The sequence below is a fragment of the Triticum urartu genome, chromosome 5 (assembly GCF_003073215.2).
Source record: "Triticum urartu cultivar G1812 chromosome 5, Tu2.1, whole genome shotgun sequence".
NCBI lineage: Eukaryota > Viridiplantae > Streptophyta > Magnoliopsida > Poales > Poaceae > Triticum > Triticum urartu.
Genome location: NC_053026.1, coordinates 571,837,779 through 571,854,461, shown reverse-complemented (window position 1 = coordinate 571,854,461; position 16,683 = coordinate 571,837,779). Strand labels below are relative to the sequence as shown.

Here is a 16,683-nt window from a genome sequence, read left to right as displayed (position 1 = left end):
CGCCGATCTGCTTTCTCCCCCTTTGTTTTTTTTTGAAGGGATCCCCCTTTGTTTGCTCTCGCCAAGGCTGGCCCCGATGGGTGGCATTTGTTATACAGTTTTTTTTTTTGAAGTGACTTGTTATACAGGTTTTTTTTTAGGCAGGTAGGTTTTTTTTGAGGCAGGTAGGTATGCCACGCCACCGGCCATACAGAAATTGGGCTGCGGAAGCCCGCCTAGTAGCTAGCGGGCCAGAGTGCGAGGCTCGTGTTTGGAATAAAGTGCAATGGAAGTATATTTCTCAAAACAAAAGTGCAATGGAAGTTTTTCAAATTCTTGTGAAAAGGGAACTTGTGGAGAAGGAAGCTACTGACTGATAAGTTCCATTTATGTTGGTCTGGTGACAGGGCGCTCTTGAAAGCGAGCGAGCGAAGCCTTCCTGGAGCTTCCCCTTCCCTCACCCGAGAATTGCATTTCCGGAGGATCGATGGAACAAATTCTTTCAGTTGGAGGGAAGGGAAATTTTTTCTTGAAGATGTGCCTTTTCATTCAATAGCAAGTGTGATGAGCAAAAAGTCGGTGGAATTCCAGGGCTGGACCAAGGGTGACATGTAAACAACTCTAAATTAGCACTGCTTTGCAAGAAATCTCTATCCGGGAAAAGAACCTCATCAGCAAAGAGGACAAGACAAGAAAAGGAGAAGAAAGCAAGGCTGGCAAGGACTACTGCATGAGCTAGTGGCATCTACGGAGTAATATCACATTTTCTTTTATCGTCCGAAATCCAAAGTCGCTAGTCTAGTGACCAAATGATCAGATATTTCAGCTGCATCACGAATCATGACCACGGCGGCCCTTCCTCCGTTTGTGCAATGAGAGACCCTCCTCGCTGCTTCTTGACCGACTCCTCCACGCAGGCAAGCTCAAATCCCTAATGTCACTAGAGTCCGAGGGGCCATCATCGCTGTCGCTAGTCTTCCTGATTTCACTGTGATGCTTCTTCCTCCTGCTGCTGCTCTTGTCATCCTTCGCTCTTGACCTACCAGACCTACTGCTGGACCTTTGATAACGATCATCCTCATCTGGAGGAGCATCATCATTCCTTCCACCTTTACCAACTCCACTGCTTGACCTCGGGAATCGAGTTTCTGCATCTGAATCAACATCACTATTTGTTGCTAGCCATCTATCATCAGGGTCATCACAACGATCACTGTGCTTTCCAGATTTGCCTCTTCTACTACCTTTCTCACCATAAGAGTCATCTTCAACGTAATGTCTTGAGCTACTTTTGGCAATGTGCACTTTCCCTGATGATTTGCCCGCAGCGGTGTAGCCCCTTTCAAGATTGGGGTCATCCGAGGATTGCCTCCGGCTCCTTTTGTGATTATTGTGCCTGTTGGTGGACTTGCTGCCTGAAGGACTTCTGCTCGTGCCAGCATCAGCAAATTCTGAAGGCCAATCAGAACATCCAGACTCCAGACTTTCGTGCCGTTCAGATCTGTGCTTCCTGGACTTGATTTTACCATTGTATCCACGTGCTCCATCGCCATGGCCATCTCTATGTTTCTCTTCATGCTTATGTGCTTGGGACACTCTTTCATTTTCCATGGGCGAACAGTATCTGCCAGTATCATCTTCAATCTCTTGGCCTCGTTGCTCATTTGCTGCAGATGGTTCTCTTCTATCTCGAGTATGCCCATATTTCATGATATGGTTGCTCTGCTCTTGCTTCGAATGTGAAAAAACTCTTGATGAATGCCGTTTATGTGTATCTCCATCCCCATGTCTACTTGAAATATACCTACAGAATCCTCTCATTTTAGACTTCAGTATAATAAAAACTGTATACAGATTAAGTGACTAAAATAATTGAACATGTACCTGTCATCAGAACTTCTCTGTCTCTTCCTATCTGAACTGTGTAACCGTTCAAAATCTGGGGTATCACTCGCCTTGTCAAAAACAGCATCATCTGAGGGACCAAACAGAGCAGCCATCTTCCGAGTCCAGTATTTAGGTGGAGGATTGTCCCAATCAGCCCACTCATAATCTCCACCAGGGTTACGAAAGCAATGAATGAAATTACAAGCAACTCCATGTGAACATGTCTGTCAAACAAGAGAGATGAAACAGAGCACATACATGGTATTAATCATTTTGCCATTTTCAAACTAAAATACTGCTCACGAATATGAATGATGTTAATATGCTTCGTACATGTCAAATAAAACAAAGAATTCAGGTGACAGAGTGTAAACTTAAGATACCTTGAATCTTGACCTCATGTACTCACCACAGATCGCTGACTTCCATTTCGTCAAAGCAACAAACTCACATGTTATCTGAAGAGCAGGAAAAAAAATTCAAGGCAAGCTTATGCAAGAGTAACATATTTCTTATTTAAAAACCAGGAACAGCATCTAAGGTGAAGTATTCTCTGAGATGTAAGAAAGCATTCACAAGAATACTCTAGCAATTCTGCTCACATAACTCACAGTACTTGAGGAACATAACTCACAGTACTTGAGGAATAAAATTAAGTAATCACCTGCTTCCCAGCAAAATATCGACCATTCATGCTGTTGTAGGCAAGAAGAGCTGAATCCAAGGCTTTATAATGCACATAGACATTTCCTCGGAGATGGAATGATCCATTTCTACATACCTGAAATATTATCTAGAATTATTTCTATGGAAAAAATGTTATGCAGAAGCCAAATTTCAGCATAACAGATAACATGAGAAGACTAGAAAAATAACGAGAATCTTGAATTAGTTAATTGTTCAGCTGTAGATTAAATGCTTAGGCCAAGTCGCATAACCTGAGAAAACTCGTGCTGCATCCGAGGGCCAACTCTGACCAGGATTTAGAAATTCACCATGTCATCTAGTTTAAATTCAGAATTCAAATTTAAATACAGATTTCTGCTTCTTAGTGTTGCGCGCAATGGAACCACTGGTGAATGGTGATAACATTTTTGGTAACCATTTCAGATAAATATGTGTACTAATTCAAGCTAACAAACCACCCAGTTGTTTTTCAATTAACAGAAATCCAGCACAGACCTAGGTCCGAGGTTGCTTTTCCTTTCTGTATTTAGTTTTTACAATATTGGTGCGTAGTCCACGAGACCATTAGGTGGGTGGCATATTGAACTGGAGGTGAGGTCAAAATGCCTATGCAAGTCCGCATTTGAAAAGTCCCTAGGTATAGCATGTGCAACAAAGTGAAGTCGCTATGAACAACTACAGTTAACAAGCTACCTACAGAACAACACAATACCTTGAGTAAATTATTAGAGAGCCAGCCTAATAATACTATATTGTATGAATCAGCCATAATCAATCATATTCATATCTATATCTCTACTTGTAACTTGTAAGAGTAGAAGAGGCAATGCTTGTTGTGCTGAGCTGGGGTACGAACAGAGTACATATGAATATTAGAGTGAAGGTGAAGGCGTTTGAGATATGGGACCAACATGAATTAAGGTGAAACTGTTTTTCCTGATTGACTCACAGTGGTGTTGGTTACTTTCAGTCCAAACCATGCATACATCATATTAATAGCTGGCAGAATTAGTCTCCTAATCACCAACACTAATAATCTCTTAATTGCATGCTTACGGCTCATGATTTAAACATGCATGCTTATGGCTCACGATTTAACATATGTAATCTCCAGGATTTTTTCATTTGAGTGGTTTACTGGAGAAGAAATAAATTTAATGATGCGTACACTTAGGTCTTATAAATATGGATTTCCACAATGTTAGTACACTTCACAAGTTCACATTGAATGTATATTATGGGAACCATGCATTGCACGTGCATGATTGATAGTTGTAGCAAACACATAACGGTAATACAAACATTCTTGAATTAGGCCACTAACCCCATTAAGTAAGAACAAATTATCATCCTTGGAGACTAATAACCAACTAACCTAACCCTACAAAGTTAGTGATAAAGTACTATTCTTGCAACAGACAAAGAGATGCTGCCAGAGGGAAAATCAACTACTCTCGGTAGGGTAGGAAGAAAAAAGAACCTTGAAGTTGACAAGTTCACCAAATTTCAGAAATTCTGTGTGCACGTCCTCATAAAATTCTTCATAGCTCTGTTCAATCTCTTCGTCTGTAAACTGGAGGATGTTACAAAAAACCTTATTAGCTATGGATCAAATCAACCATTCAACTGCAACTTCCACGACCTATGAAGTAAACACGGGAGAAAACACAAAGGGAGAAACAGATAATTAAAACTAGAAAACACAAAAGTAATACTGAGGGCCTACTTAAGCAATAGTTTACCATCAAAAAGTATTTTCTATACTAAAGGGGTTAAAAACAAATTCACCTGTCACCTAATGATCATCAACACGTCCAATAAAAGAACATCTCACAAGTACTATGGGACTGTCAAGGAGCTGCTTCATCAATAATTCTCAAGGCATGTTGTAAACTTTAAATATTGGTGTATTTCCTTTTGAAAAGTTAAAAACATAGCAAATCTCAGCAACACAAGCAACATGAAAATTTAGGATACGGTAGCAGATGAAAGTTCAGGGCGTCTCCAATCAAATGAAACCAACTGGCTGGTTGGTCACTGCTTGCCTCGAGACGGAATTCTTGGAGAATGCATCAATGAACATGTATTATGTCGCAGGTCTGAGAGTAGCCAGAAGATCAAGCAAAACTTCTAAAGAGCAACAGGCACATTTTAACACTTCGAAGAGAACTTACAAAAGAATTAAAGTAACCAGTTATTTCTACCTATGGTTGTTCATTGTACAACACAAAGTTTAAGCTTAATCCATTTGGCTCACTAAAAAATCACTGTAACCAAGGAGGACCTAATTAAGTGATGGACCATGTATTAATGCAGCATGCATGGTTTTTCAAGAACTAAATTTAGAACTAAATTCCACATTGAGAACTAAATTTAGACAGAAATTAATGTGACTGTACTTAATATTTGCCTATTCCTAAAGCAATGGGCCTTCCAAAACTGACAATTCAGATTTTTTGAGATGTAACAAACCTAAAGGGAGGGAGTATAATCTTAAAACAGTGAGTAGGTCAGGAATAAGTATTATAATGAGTATAACTGTCCATGAAAGTGAGGGTGAACAACACTAAAAAGCTGTGCCAAAACACAGAATAGTTCAGGATACCAATTCGTTTGCAAGGGATTGTCCTCTAACAAACCTCAAGCCCTTCATCTTGTTCCAAAACAAGGCCCGGACCATTATACATGTTTTTCATGAGCAATGTGCATGATTTGTCAGGGTAGAAATGAACTCTGCTGCAGCGCACTCCAAAGCGGCAAGCTGCTGTCTTGAGGTAAAATGGGCAATGGGCCTTATCCTACCGAGAAAATAACAGAGTCATTACATTGGTGCAAATATAGGCAAATGTGTTGATTAGATATTGGGATTTGTCTTCCTATATTTTGCAATAGAAGTACATCCTTCCCTGTCTAGCTGAAAAGAGAACCATGGAGTATACCTGTTCAGTTCCGAAATTTGGAGTCTCTTGAGCAACTTTCTCAAGTAGTTCTCGAGCAGACAAGGAAGGTTCTCTCCTCTGAGAAGCAACAGGTACAGACTGAGGTGGCAGCGGATTTGATGTAGGTCTCTCTTCCTGCAAGACATTGTACATGCCCTTTTCAGATGGTAAGTCAAAAACGGATCCTTGAGCAACAGTAAAGAGACAACAAAACTTTATCACAAACATAAGCTTGACCTCTTGACTTAGTGGTTTATCCTCTGTCCTCTTTGGTATTTTGATCTTTTTCTTCTTCAGAATGATCTCATTTCCTTGCCATATGATCTCTGCTGGTCCATCTTCAACATACTCCCATTCCCCATCATCTTCTGTCTCGTCTCTGTGCTCATCGTTATACTGAAATAGCCCAAGAAGCAACAATAATCAGGACCCATTAGAACGTAATGTATTCTCAAACATTCCACCAGCTAGTAAAACATTTTCGAGGAAAACCACACAACACATGCATTGAGTTATCAAAACAACACGCATATATGATGTATCAAGAGGATGGGAATAAATATATCCGATGGACAGCCAGAATCTGTGAAATCACGTGCCATGGACCAAGCATGAGTGTCCTTAAACAGTGAGCTACCAAGGAGCGGAGAACTGAAATGGGGTAAGGTGAACAGCATCATGTGGAAGCATATAAGTATAACTCTAGTCCGGGGAATCCAAATGGGCTCAAACAGATGGCAAGGACAATGGTCTTCTTTTTCATCAATGCTTGGATTTTTAAACCTAAACTTTGCTTCCTCTTCTTCTTCCTGATTAGTATCCTCTTTGGCTTCTTATTATCAATCCTATTCCAATAATTTCCGAGAACACTGGTAGAATTTTCGTTATGCTATTGTTAAGTGACAATTCACATCGAAGGCAGCAAACACCAACCTACCAGTGCTCTTCATGTCAGTTAGACAACATACAACTTAAGCCGTCCCATGTTCCGCAGATTATGCTATTATTACGAAATCAGGTGTGTGTGCAGGTTCATGGACAATAGAAACGGAGTGCGTATCCATTCTAGGTTTGAAGTAAGCAAGCAACTGGCTAAATACTCTAGTTCAGTTGAAGGAGCCAAGGCACTGGGGTAAGTGAGAAGCAGGAGACCTTGTCGCGTGTGGAAGCCTCGGCGGCCCTCGCCTCTTCTTCCGCAGCCGCCGCGGCTGCCTCCTCGGCGGCACGCGAGGCGGCCTTCTCAAGCCAGCGGCGCTCGGCGTCCTCAAAGGCGCGGCGCGCGCGGTCGGACGCGGCGGCCTCGGCCTCCTCGAGCTCCCGGAGGCGGCGCCCCTCCTCTGGGTCGGCGGCGAGCGCCTCTGCCGCAGCCCGCGCGGCCGCCGCCGCCTCCCTGCGCGCGCGCCGGCGGCGCTCCTTCTTCCGCTCCTTCCGCCTCTCGCTCCTCGTCGACGCCGCCGGGAGATCACCGGCCGCCGTGGACATGGAAGCTCCTCGATCCACCCCCTCGGCCTCTTGGTTTTTTTTTCTAGGGCTTTCTCTATCGACCAAGGCCCAGTTCCTTTGCAGCGTAGCAGCTTAACTTAGAAATTCCTTAAGCTACAAGCCCAAAAAAAACATTCTTACGCTTCATGGGCCTAGCAGAGAATGGCCCAAGTTGTTTCATTCCATTCCGTAGCCCGAGCCTGCTACCGTGCCCACTTTCAGGCCCATCACAGGACCAACCGACCCCAACCTCGCCATCATCGCCGTCGCCCTCTTCACACAACAACGCGTATACAACCACCGAAAGCACAAGGCATCACCACACAGAGAGAAAAAAAAAGAGCACAACGCATCAGCCCAGACGCCGACGCCACCCAACCCAAGCTCTCCAACTCGAAGCGCCCACCCTCTCCGCCGGCGGCGACCGGCCGATGGGGTCCAACGAGGCGGACAAGCCGCTGCGCCGGATCGGCGCGTCGTTCGAGCAGCTCGCGGCCGTCGCCAAACAGCAGCAACAGCCCGCGATGGCGGCGGGGGACTTCTCGCGCGCCTGCTCCAACGTCTCCGTCCTCTTCGGCTGCCTCGGCATCGCCTTCAAGTTCGCCGAGATGGACTACGTCGCCAAGGCAAGCGGCCGCTCCTCCACCCCCCCTCTCCTCTCCTCCCCGCTACCTGCTCTGCTCTAGCTCGCGTCTCGCGATTCCTCCCCCGGTTGGAGCGCTCGGCTGCTTAGGGCGAGTCGGCTGTTCGGTATGCTACTTCGGTGTGCTTGTATGTGGTAAAATTTCTGGTGATTCCGGGGACATTGGTTTCGTTATGTGTGAAGCTTGGGAGGTTTGGGGTGAAATGACCTCAAAATTCTCAACCGGATCGAGTTTGGCGAGTTCTGTTTTGAGTTTATTTTTGATTGGTATACGCTGCATAGCTATGCATCATCCACGTGGGAAGGTAATTGTGTTGATCGCTAGGAGGTTTGGGTGAAATGACCTGTCGAATTCCGAACTGGATCAAGCAGCAATAGTTGGGTGTTTCATCAGGATCGGACTGTCTAATTCTGCTACTGTGTGCTATGCTTGTTGAGGTTGTACGCTTCAGGTGTAGAATATCCTATCCACTTCTGCACTTGAGTTAGTACTACTGCTTTAATTGTATACATCTCTGTTTTAAGGTAATTGTGGTGATCTCCTAGGCTTGTTTAAGGCTAGGAGGTTAGTGCTAGATGGTCTCAATTAATTTTCAACTTGATCAAGCCAGGAATTAGTGTGTGCACATAAGGACCCTTTAGCAAAACTGATTATCTATTTCAGGCTTTCAGCTATTATTTTGATATGCTTGTTCTGATGTATGCTTAAGAGGTGTTGGAGCTTCCAACCTACTTCTGCACTTATTATAGCACTACTGCTTAGCAAACCAAGCGTGTGGCCATTTCGGGTTTCACATGTTATCTTGTTACAGAAACCTCATATACTCATGCGTGCTTATTACCTAGTTAATTGTAGCATCCCCTTTTCAAGGCTTTTGTTTGGTGGTCTTGTCTGATTACTTCGTCTTATGTGGCTGCAGGTTAATGATTTACTGGAGGCATCCAAGACGATTTCAACATTGCCCTCCATGGTTGAGCTTGACATTCAAAAGGGCACTGTCAGGCAGGCGGGGAGCCATACGAGGAATCTACTGAGGGTTAAGCGTGGGATTGATATGGTGAAAGTTCTGTTTGAGCAGATATTGGTCACAGAGTAAGTTCAAGCTGCAAACGGGATAGTGCTGTCACTTATATTATGTTGTGATTAAAAAAAAACTTACAGTATGCTGTCAACCCTTTAGTTTGCTACTCTTAGATGCCTGTTGAGTAAACGTTATCTGAATGCTCACATTCTCTTCTGTTTTCAGAGGCAACTCCCTGAAGGACGCAGCGTCAAAGGCTTATGCTCAGGTGTTTGCTCCTCACCATGGCTGGGCCATAAGGAAGGCCGTTGGTGCTGGAATGTATGCCCTCCCTTCTAAGTCGCAGCTCTTGAAGAAACTGAATGAAGATGGTGAGTGTGTCCTGATCTCCAGAACACTGTTTTATCTCTCCAGTAGTTTACACATGTTATTACTCTGAACTTCCATGCTAAGCAAGCAACTGATCAGATCACATTGCTTTTTTGGTTGCCTTACAAAAGGCGTAGATCTAATTGTTTGTTTGTATAGATGTTTGCTTGTATTAGAGGGGGTCATATGCAAGTTGCTTTTTGGTTGCCTTAGTACAGTTCTATAGTTGCTCAGGTTGCATGAGGAGAAAATGATTGGGACAAAATATGTCAAAAACACAATAGGTTATCTTAGCTTCTTCGTCTTGGTGTCACTTGATTCTGATCTCGGGTCACTGCCTCTTTTAACCTTGCAGAAAATTCGGCAAGGGCTCAAATGCAGAGTTTCGTCAGGTCGTCTGGACCAGTAATTCTCTACGTCGAAGACCTCTTCACCTCCAAGAATTTAGGGCTGGACTGGTGAGCAAAGCCTATACAGAGAGACTTCCAATGTACTAATGCGACTAGATGGTGTGCTGTGACCTCAAACAACTGTAGCTGGTTTTGGTGTTTTGAGTTCGAGAGTTCAGAGTTGTAACCTAAATTCAATAAGCTGTGCTACCGTGGAGGTTCTTGACGGGTGGATATGGGCGGGAGCCGTTGTTACAAACCTGAAATTCCAGCTTATCTCTGAGCTGTTAAACTGGAATGCTACCCTGCAATGTATGATGTAACAACATGAAATTCCATTTTATCTCTAAGCTGTTAAACTGGAATGCTACCTGCAATGTATGACGCGTGCCCTATGCATCTTTGAGAATAGTCTGATCGGAACAACTGCCAAGGCTTGATTAATGAACCTACAAAATCCCTCGGAATTGGATCTGACTAAATCTGGGTATTGTTGGCATTCCTTTGTTTCCATTCCAGAGCATCTTAATCTTAAGTTTCCTGTTTATCAAAGAAAAATTCCATTATCAGCTCACTCTTCATCAATCCCTATGGATCGATCTAGCAATCATGGAATTCCCTATGCTTCTACAGTGAGAGTCCCTATCTACTTTCGATTCCCTTCTTGACACTTACGCTTTCTTTCAAGCATTGCTTCCAGGACAACCGAGAGTATTCGTGTTTGCTGCTTCATGAAAGTGCACGTCCATGCATTTCCTGCTTTACCTGGGTGGGATAAACCACAATGATCTAACGAAAAACATACATAAAATAATTCTTCCCAGGGTAATTTATCTTTCACTAATTCACAAATGGGCGTTGCTTACTATGGTTATGCAGATCGTTCCGTCAACATCGCGCGTGGAGTAATTTCGTTCATCAAACTTAGCAGTAGACACAACACCTCATGCAAGCTCAAAATCAACATACTCCCATATTTAATAGAGATAGCACCAACAAAATGGAAACTGGAAGATCTGTATCTCTGGCAATCAAGCCATGATGTCCCAGCACCAGAAACGAAACTCTGATTCGACAAAACCGCATACGATAATTTTCATAGGCTAACAAGTTTCAGACATGGAACACAATCATAAAGAAGCTACTAGCATCCTGCAGAATCCGGAAACTGGAAGGCCGTCCCTAGTGCGACTTGACGTATTCCTGCACGATGTGAAGACCCTCGGAATCTTCGCCGTAGTCCTGGTTAGAGGGGAAAGAACAGCCAAAAGTTAGATTAGGGCAAGATTCTCTTTGCACTAAAATAGAACATGATTCTTCTTTCACTACAATCAGAATGGAATCCTTACCTTCACGACGACACATGAGCAGCCCACCACCTTTCTCGCCTTGCCCTCAGAGTCAATCTTGCAAAGCTGCATCAAATATAGCATATGGAATTTGTCAGCAAGCAATTCCAGCTTCCATACAAGGTTTGTTGCAAACTAAGAAGAACCATCATACTGCATGCCCAACTTTAAGCTACAAGCTGAGCAACAAACTAGGAAAACAGCTAGTAAATGACCAGACATAAGCTTTGACCATTAATAACATGAGAGACCAAGCATGCCTAGTGGAAATCAAGTAGATGTAACAGACCACATGTTCATTGAGGTATATATTGGATTAATGCAAATTTCGCTTTGCAAATGAACATGACGTGTATATGAAGATAAATATGAGGTGAAATTTGGGAGAAATGTAAATATTACTAAGCAGATGAACAAGAATACTAACCCCAGCCCACTCGCCAAGAGTTTTGGCACTAGGCACAGTGACCAAGTGAACGTTGTGCTCAGCACACAGTGCCTTCACCAGCTTCACGTAATCAGGCTGGTCGCAGTCCTCAGCAAGCACACAGATCTGAGCAGCATGCTTCTCAATCGCTTTCGCAGCTTCACGGAGTCCCTTGACAAGGCCATCATGAGCGCTTGACTTCTTCATCACAAGCTGCAGAGCAGTCATCAAGTCCATGGGCTCTCCAAGAACTGGGGTAGGGGCCGCAACCGGAGCGGCAACCTCAACTGGGGCATTTTCCTCCCTGATCAACATAAAGGAAAGACTAAGTCGACAGAAAAAACAAGCCAGCTCATGCATTTGCATCACACAGTGAATTGACAGTTTCCCGAAAGTAAGGCATCACATAAAGACCAAATGGCCTTCTCAGGATTAGTTTTCAATACAACATCCTCTATGTACAGCCATCTTTCTAAATTACACATTGTTATACTGCTCATGGCAATGCATAGCATAATGACCAAATGACCACTTAATGATAAAACATGCACACATGCTATAGTTACCTATATTACATATTACATTACTCGTACAGTAAGATAACAATCAAATCTACCCCAGGAAAAAGGTAGTTAGTATAGCATCCTCTATCCTCTTATCCGGTTGTGTTCCTACAAGGGCAATATTGGTTACACTACAGCTATAAAATGCAACCTTGCATGACCGGGTACTTTGCATGACAGATACCACCTCTCAACCCACTTAGAAGTAAATTAGATAAACTAAACTACACGAGGTCGAGCAAAACCAATTAGGCAACTAGACAGGATCTATCAAACATGAACACCTAGAGCAGTGAGGCAGCGACACGAAATTGATCAAGCAGGGCCATGCCGCCCTCAACAACATCACTTGCTATCTCAAAGACAGCTTCTCCGCAACAGCAGCACATTCCTCCGAGGTAAGGCAACAAGTAGCACAAACAAACGTGCGCCGAGTAACCGCAGAGTCTACTGCACGGCCAACAGTTCGCCGGACCAGACAAACACACGGCGCTGCAGTCGGATTACACGGCCACAAACCCCTACAGATTTGGATGGGGGGAACTTACGCCATGTCTCGAGCTCCGAAGACCGAACCGAACCTCGCGCGCGTAGATCTGCAACAGGGAGGGGAGATTCGAGGATTAGCGAGGCCGCGGACGGAGGAAGATAAGAGATACGGAGGCTGGGAGGAGAAGAGGGGCTCAGCGCCGCCACCCACCTGTTGGGGGCGGAGGGACTCGGCGCTCCTGGGAGGCAGGCTAGGGTTTCGTCTGGGGTTTGGGGAGGAGGGCGGAGGCCGACGGGTCGCGGCTTTTGTTGTCGCTCGGCGGGGCCTGCCCGGCGGGCCGCGCGAATGTGGTGGTGCGTTGGGCCAGTGGGTGTTGGGCCATTTCTCCGAAAAGCCTTGCTTTAGACCCGTGAGAAGCCTCGTTTCTGCTTATTGTTTTCTTCTCTCTCGAGGAGCTTCGCTTGTCTTCTTCTTTTGCGACCTGAGCCTCGTTTTATCTTTGTCAAAAAAAAAACGTGAGCCTCGCTTTATTATTTGTATATAAAAATGAAAAAAGGGAAAAAGGAAAGAAAAGGCCTCTCGTTGACCATCCGCCAGCAATCAGCCGCGCAGATTCAAGGATTGGTGGATCACATCACTTCAAGCCTACCCACATGGCGAGCATCAGCGCTTTCGAAGAGCAGCCGGCTAATTCTCGTCAAGTCTATTCTGTTGGCGATGCCAATCCATGCGATGTTAGCTTTCGAGCTTCCCGTCAAGACTATCAAGGCCATCAACAAAATCTTACGTGGCTTCTTGTGGTGTGGAAAAGCTGAGGCGAACGGGGGCAATTGTGCGGTGGCATGGCCCGTAGTCTGCGCCCCTAAGTGGGCCGGGGGCTTTGGAGTGCCAGACATCAGGTGGATGAACACGGTCATGCAGGCTAGGTGGCCATGGCTTGCGCGGACCGACAACTCGAGGCCGTGGAGTGAGTTCACGCTATCAATACCAAAAGTAGCCAAACAATTGTGTAACGCGACGATGCACACGACGATCGGGGATGGCAGACGAGCTTTGTTTTGGGAGGATCGATGGTTAGATGGCTACAGGATTGAGGAATTCGCTCCAAACATCCATTCCAGAATCCCCAAGCGCATACACAAACTGCTGCATGTCAAGGAGGTTGTAACGAGCGGAGCATGGGCGCATGATGTTGGCCCCGACATGGACGGGTCGACGCTTGTGGAATTCATGGAGTTATGGGCGAGAGTCGACGTGGTGCAACTCCATGAGGGAGTGCCAGATGTGATCACCTGGGCGTGGAAGCGTGATGGGGGATATTCTACCCGTTTAGCATACGCTGCCAAGTTTATGGGCAGGGAGGTGGCTCCGACGGCGATGGCAACATGGAAGAGCCGGGCATCCCTGCAGTGTCGCTTCTTCCTATGGCTTGTTTTCCGCAACCGATGTTGGACCTCCGATCGCTTGGCTAGGTGGGGCTGCCGCACCATGATGCATGCCCGCTATGCGACCAAGAGTATGAAACGATAAATCATATCATGTTGCAGTGTGCTTTCTCCAGGGCTTTTTGGTTGCAGAACTGCACGGCGTTGGGCAAACCAGAGTGGACTCCAGGACCAGACGACATGCTCTCGGAATGGTTGCTTAACAAGAGCATAGAAGGCATTCCGGAGAAGGACACGCGGGCCATCATCATACTTGCTCTTTGGAAACTATGGAAACACCACAATGGGATCGTGTTCGAGGGGGAATCACCGTCGCTTAATAGACTAGTTGGTAGGTGCCTTACGGAGGGGAGAGCTTGGAGGACGGCAGGTGAGGGAGTCCTGGATTAGGGGGTGTCCGGATGGCCGGACTATACCTTCAGTCGGACTCCTGGACTATGAAGATACAAGATTGAAGACTTCGTCCCGTGTCCGGAAGGGACTTTCCTTGGCGTGGAAGGCAAGCTTGGCGATACGGATATGCAGATCTCCTACCATTGTAACCGACTTTGTGTAACCCTAACCCTCTTCGGTGTCTATATAAACCGGAGGGTTTTAGTCTGTAGGACAACATACACAACAACAATCATACCATAGGCTAGCTTCTAGGGTTTAGCCTCTTCGATCTCATGGTAGATCTACTCTTGTACTACCCATATCATCAATATTAATCAAGCAGGACGTAGGGTTCTACCTCCATCGAGAGGGCCCGAACCTGGGTAAAACTTCGTGTCCCTTGCCTCCTATTACCATCCGGCCTAGACGCACAGTTCGGGACCCCCTACCCGAGATCCGCCGGTTTTGACACCGACATTGGTGCTTTCATTGAGAGTTCCTCTGTGTCGTCGCCGTCAGGCTTGATGGCTCCTACGATCATCAATGGCGATGCAGTCCAGGTGAGACCTTCCTCCCCGGACAGATCTTCATCTTCGGCGGCTTCGCACTGCGGGCCAATTCACTTGGCCATCTAGAGCAGATCGAAAGCTATGCCCCTGGCCGTCAGGTCAGATTTGGAAGTTTAAACTACACGGCCGACATCCGCGGGGACTTGATCTTCGACGGATTCGAGCCACTGCCGAGCGCGCCACATTGTCACGACGAGCATGATCTAGCTCTACCGCCGAACAGTTCCCTGGAGGCCGCACCCGCATCGGCTTTGACCCTTAATTCGGAGCCAACTGCGCCGATCGAGGATGGGTGGTTGGACGCCGCCTCGGGGGCTGCGATCCCAACGGCGATCGAGCCGAACACCAGCCCCACACTCTGCGAGACTCGTGACTCCAAGGAGCCGGACTCCGAACCCTCCGCGCCCCTGCCGATCGAATCCGATTGGGCGCCGATTATGGAGTTTACTGCCGCGGACATCTTTCAGCACTCGCCTTTCGGTGATATTCTGAAGACACTGAAGTCTCTCTCTTTATCAGGAGAGCCCTGGCCGGACTACGGCCAGCAAGGTTGGGATTTGGACGATGAAGAAATTCAAAGCCCACCCACCACCCACTTTGTAGCCACTGTCGATAACTTAACCGACATGCTCGACTTCGACTCCGAAGACATTGACGGTATGGACGCCGATGAAGGAGACGATGAAGAACCAGCGCCTATCAGGCCCTGGAAAGCCACCTCGTCATATGACATATACATGGTGGACACCCCAAAAGAAGGAGATGGCGATGGAACAGCGGAGGATGACCCCTCCAAGAAGCAGCCTAAGCGCCGGCGTCAGCGGCGCCGCTCAAAATCCCACCAAAACAAATACGGTGATTCCAGCACGGGAGATAATAATACTCCGGAAAGTGCCGAAGAAAACCCCCTCCAGCAAGATTTAGCACAGGAGGATGGAGAAACCAGCCCTCATGAGAGAGCGGCAGACAGAGAGGTCAAGGACGATAATTATATGCCTCCCTCCGAAGACGAGGCAAGCCTCGACGACGATGAATTCGTCGTGCCAGAGGATCCCGTCAAGCAAGAGCATTTTCAACGCAGTCTTATGGCCACGGCAAGAAGCCTCAAGAAAAAACAGCAACAGCTTAGAGCTGATCAAGATTTGCTAGTCGACAGATGGACTGAAGTCCTTGCGGCCGAAGAGCATAAACTCGAACACCCCTCCAAGAGCTACCCAAAGCGCAGGTTGCTACCCCGATTAGAGGAGGAAGCACGTGATGCGGCCGACCGGCCACCTCGTGGCCGCGACAGAGAGGCCTCTCGGCCCTCCACTCAAGCCGCACCCCGTACCAAGGCACGGGAATATGCGCCGGACTTATGAGATATGTTGGAGGACAAGGCAAGGCAAACAAGATCGATCTATGAATCGCGTGGGTGCCCCCATGGCTCGAGACGGTAACCGTCACGCCGGCCACAAATTCGGCAGGGCCGAACACAGTAGACAAAGCTCATTGGAGCTACGTCGTGATATAGCCCAGTACAGAGGCGCCGCACACCCACTATGCTTCACAGACAAAATAATGGATCATCAAATCCCCGAGGGTTTCAAACCCGTAAATATCGAATCATATGATGGCACAACAGATCCTACGGTATGGATCGAGGATTATCTCCTTCATATCCACATGGCCCGCGGTGATGATTTCCACACCATCAAATACCTCCCACTCAAGCTTAAAGGACCAGCTCGGCACTGGCTTAACAGCTTGCCAACAGGATCAATCAGTTGTTGGGAGGACCTGGAAGCCGCATTCCTCGACAATTTCCAGGGCACTTATGTGCGACCCCTAGACGCCGATGACCTAAGTCACGTAATTCAGCAGCCAGAGGAATTGGCCAGGCAATTCTGGACACGGTTCCTAACAAAGAAAAATCAAATAGTCGACTGTCCGGACGCTGAGGTGTTGGAAATATGCCCTAGAGGCAATAATAAATTGGTTATTATTATATTTCCTTGTTCATGATAATCGTTTATTATCCATGCTAGAATTGTATTGATAGGAAACTCAGATGCATGTGTGGATACAT

General features: G+C 46.3%; 3 protein-coding genes across 3 annotated transcripts; 1 reads left to right on the top strand and 2 right to left on the bottom strand.

Annotated features, from left to right (window-relative positions):
• Positions 1–584: 584 nt before the first annotated feature.
• LOC125510839 (zinc finger CCCH domain-containing protein 16) lies at positions 585–7,049 on the bottom strand. The gene is made up of 9 exons (XM_048676109.1): positions 6,645–7,049; positions 5,730–5,888; positions 5,493–5,627; positions 5,193–5,351; positions 4,034–4,126; positions 2,531–2,647; positions 2,250–2,324; positions 1,864–2,090; positions 585–1,783 (listed from the first exon to the last, which is right to left on the bottom strand). Exons 1-9 carry the CDS (start codon positions 6,972–6,974, stop codon positions 811–813), a joined length of 2,268 nt encoding a protein of 755 aa, XP_048532066.1. The 5' UTR covers positions 6,975–7,049; the 3' UTR covers positions 585–810.
• Positions 7,050–7,283: 234 nt separating this feature from the next.
• LOC125510840 (accelerated cell death 11) lies at positions 7,284–9,756 on the top strand. The gene is made up of 4 exons (XM_048676110.1): positions 7,284–7,600; positions 8,538–8,710; positions 8,865–9,010; positions 9,364–9,756. Exons 1-4 carry the CDS (start codon positions 7,406–7,408, stop codon positions 9,468–9,470), a joined length of 621 nt encoding a protein of 206 aa, XP_048532067.1. The 5' UTR covers positions 7,284–7,405; the 3' UTR covers positions 9,471–9,756.
• A 588-nt stretch (positions 9,757–10,344) lies between these two features.
• Positions 10,345–12,554, bottom strand: LOC125510841 (40S ribosomal protein S12-like). The gene is made up of 5 exons (XM_048676111.1): positions 12,437–12,554; positions 12,285–12,332; positions 11,174–11,477; positions 10,747–10,812; positions 10,345–10,639 (listed from the first exon to the last, which is right to left on the bottom strand). The coding sequence occupies exons 2-5, from the start codon at positions 12,287–12,289 to the stop codon at positions 10,580–10,582; spliced, it is 435 nt and encodes a 144-aa protein (XP_048532068.1). The 5' UTR covers positions 12,290–12,332; positions 12,437–12,554; the 3' UTR covers positions 10,345–10,579.
• Positions 12,555–16,683: the final 4,129 nt, after the last annotated feature.

Excerpts from the sequence above, each read along its gene's own strand:
- LOC125510841 (XM_048676111.1), bottom strand. Across the intron at positions 10,813-11,173 it reads CTCTTGGCGAGTGGGCTGGG|CTTTGCAAGATTGACTCTGA; the intron begins GTTAGTATTCTT and ends TATTTGATGCAG. Across the intron at positions 10,640-10,746 it reads GCTCATGTGTCGTCGTGAAG|GACTACGGCGAAGATTCCGA; the intron begins GTAAGGATTCCA and ends CCCTCTAACCAG.
- LOC125510839 (XM_048676109.1), bottom strand. The coding sequence starts at position 6,974 with ATGTCCACGGCGGCCGGTGATCTCCCGGCGGCGTCGACGAGGAGCGAG. Across the intron at positions 5,352-5,492 it reads CAAATTTCGGAACTGAACAG|GATAAGGCCCATTGCCCATT; the intron begins GTATACTCCATG and ends TTTTCTCGGTAG. Across the intron at positions 2,091-2,249 it reads ACATGAGGTCAAGATTCAAG|ACATGTTCACATGGAGTTGC; the intron begins GTATCTTAAGTT and ends CTTGTTTGACAG.
- LOC125510840 (XM_048676110.1), top strand. The coding sequence starts at position 7,406 with ATGGGGTCCAACGAGGCGGACAAGCCGCTGCGCCGGATCGGCGCGTCG. Across the intron at positions 7,601-8,537 it reads AGATGGACTACGTCGCCAAG|GTTAATGATTTACTGGAGGC; the intron begins GCAAGCGGCCGC and ends ATGTGGCTGCAG. Across the intron at positions 8,711-8,864 it reads GAGCAGATATTGGTCACAGA|AGGCAACTCCCTGAAGGACG; the intron begins GTAAGTTCAAGC and ends TTCTGTTTTCAG.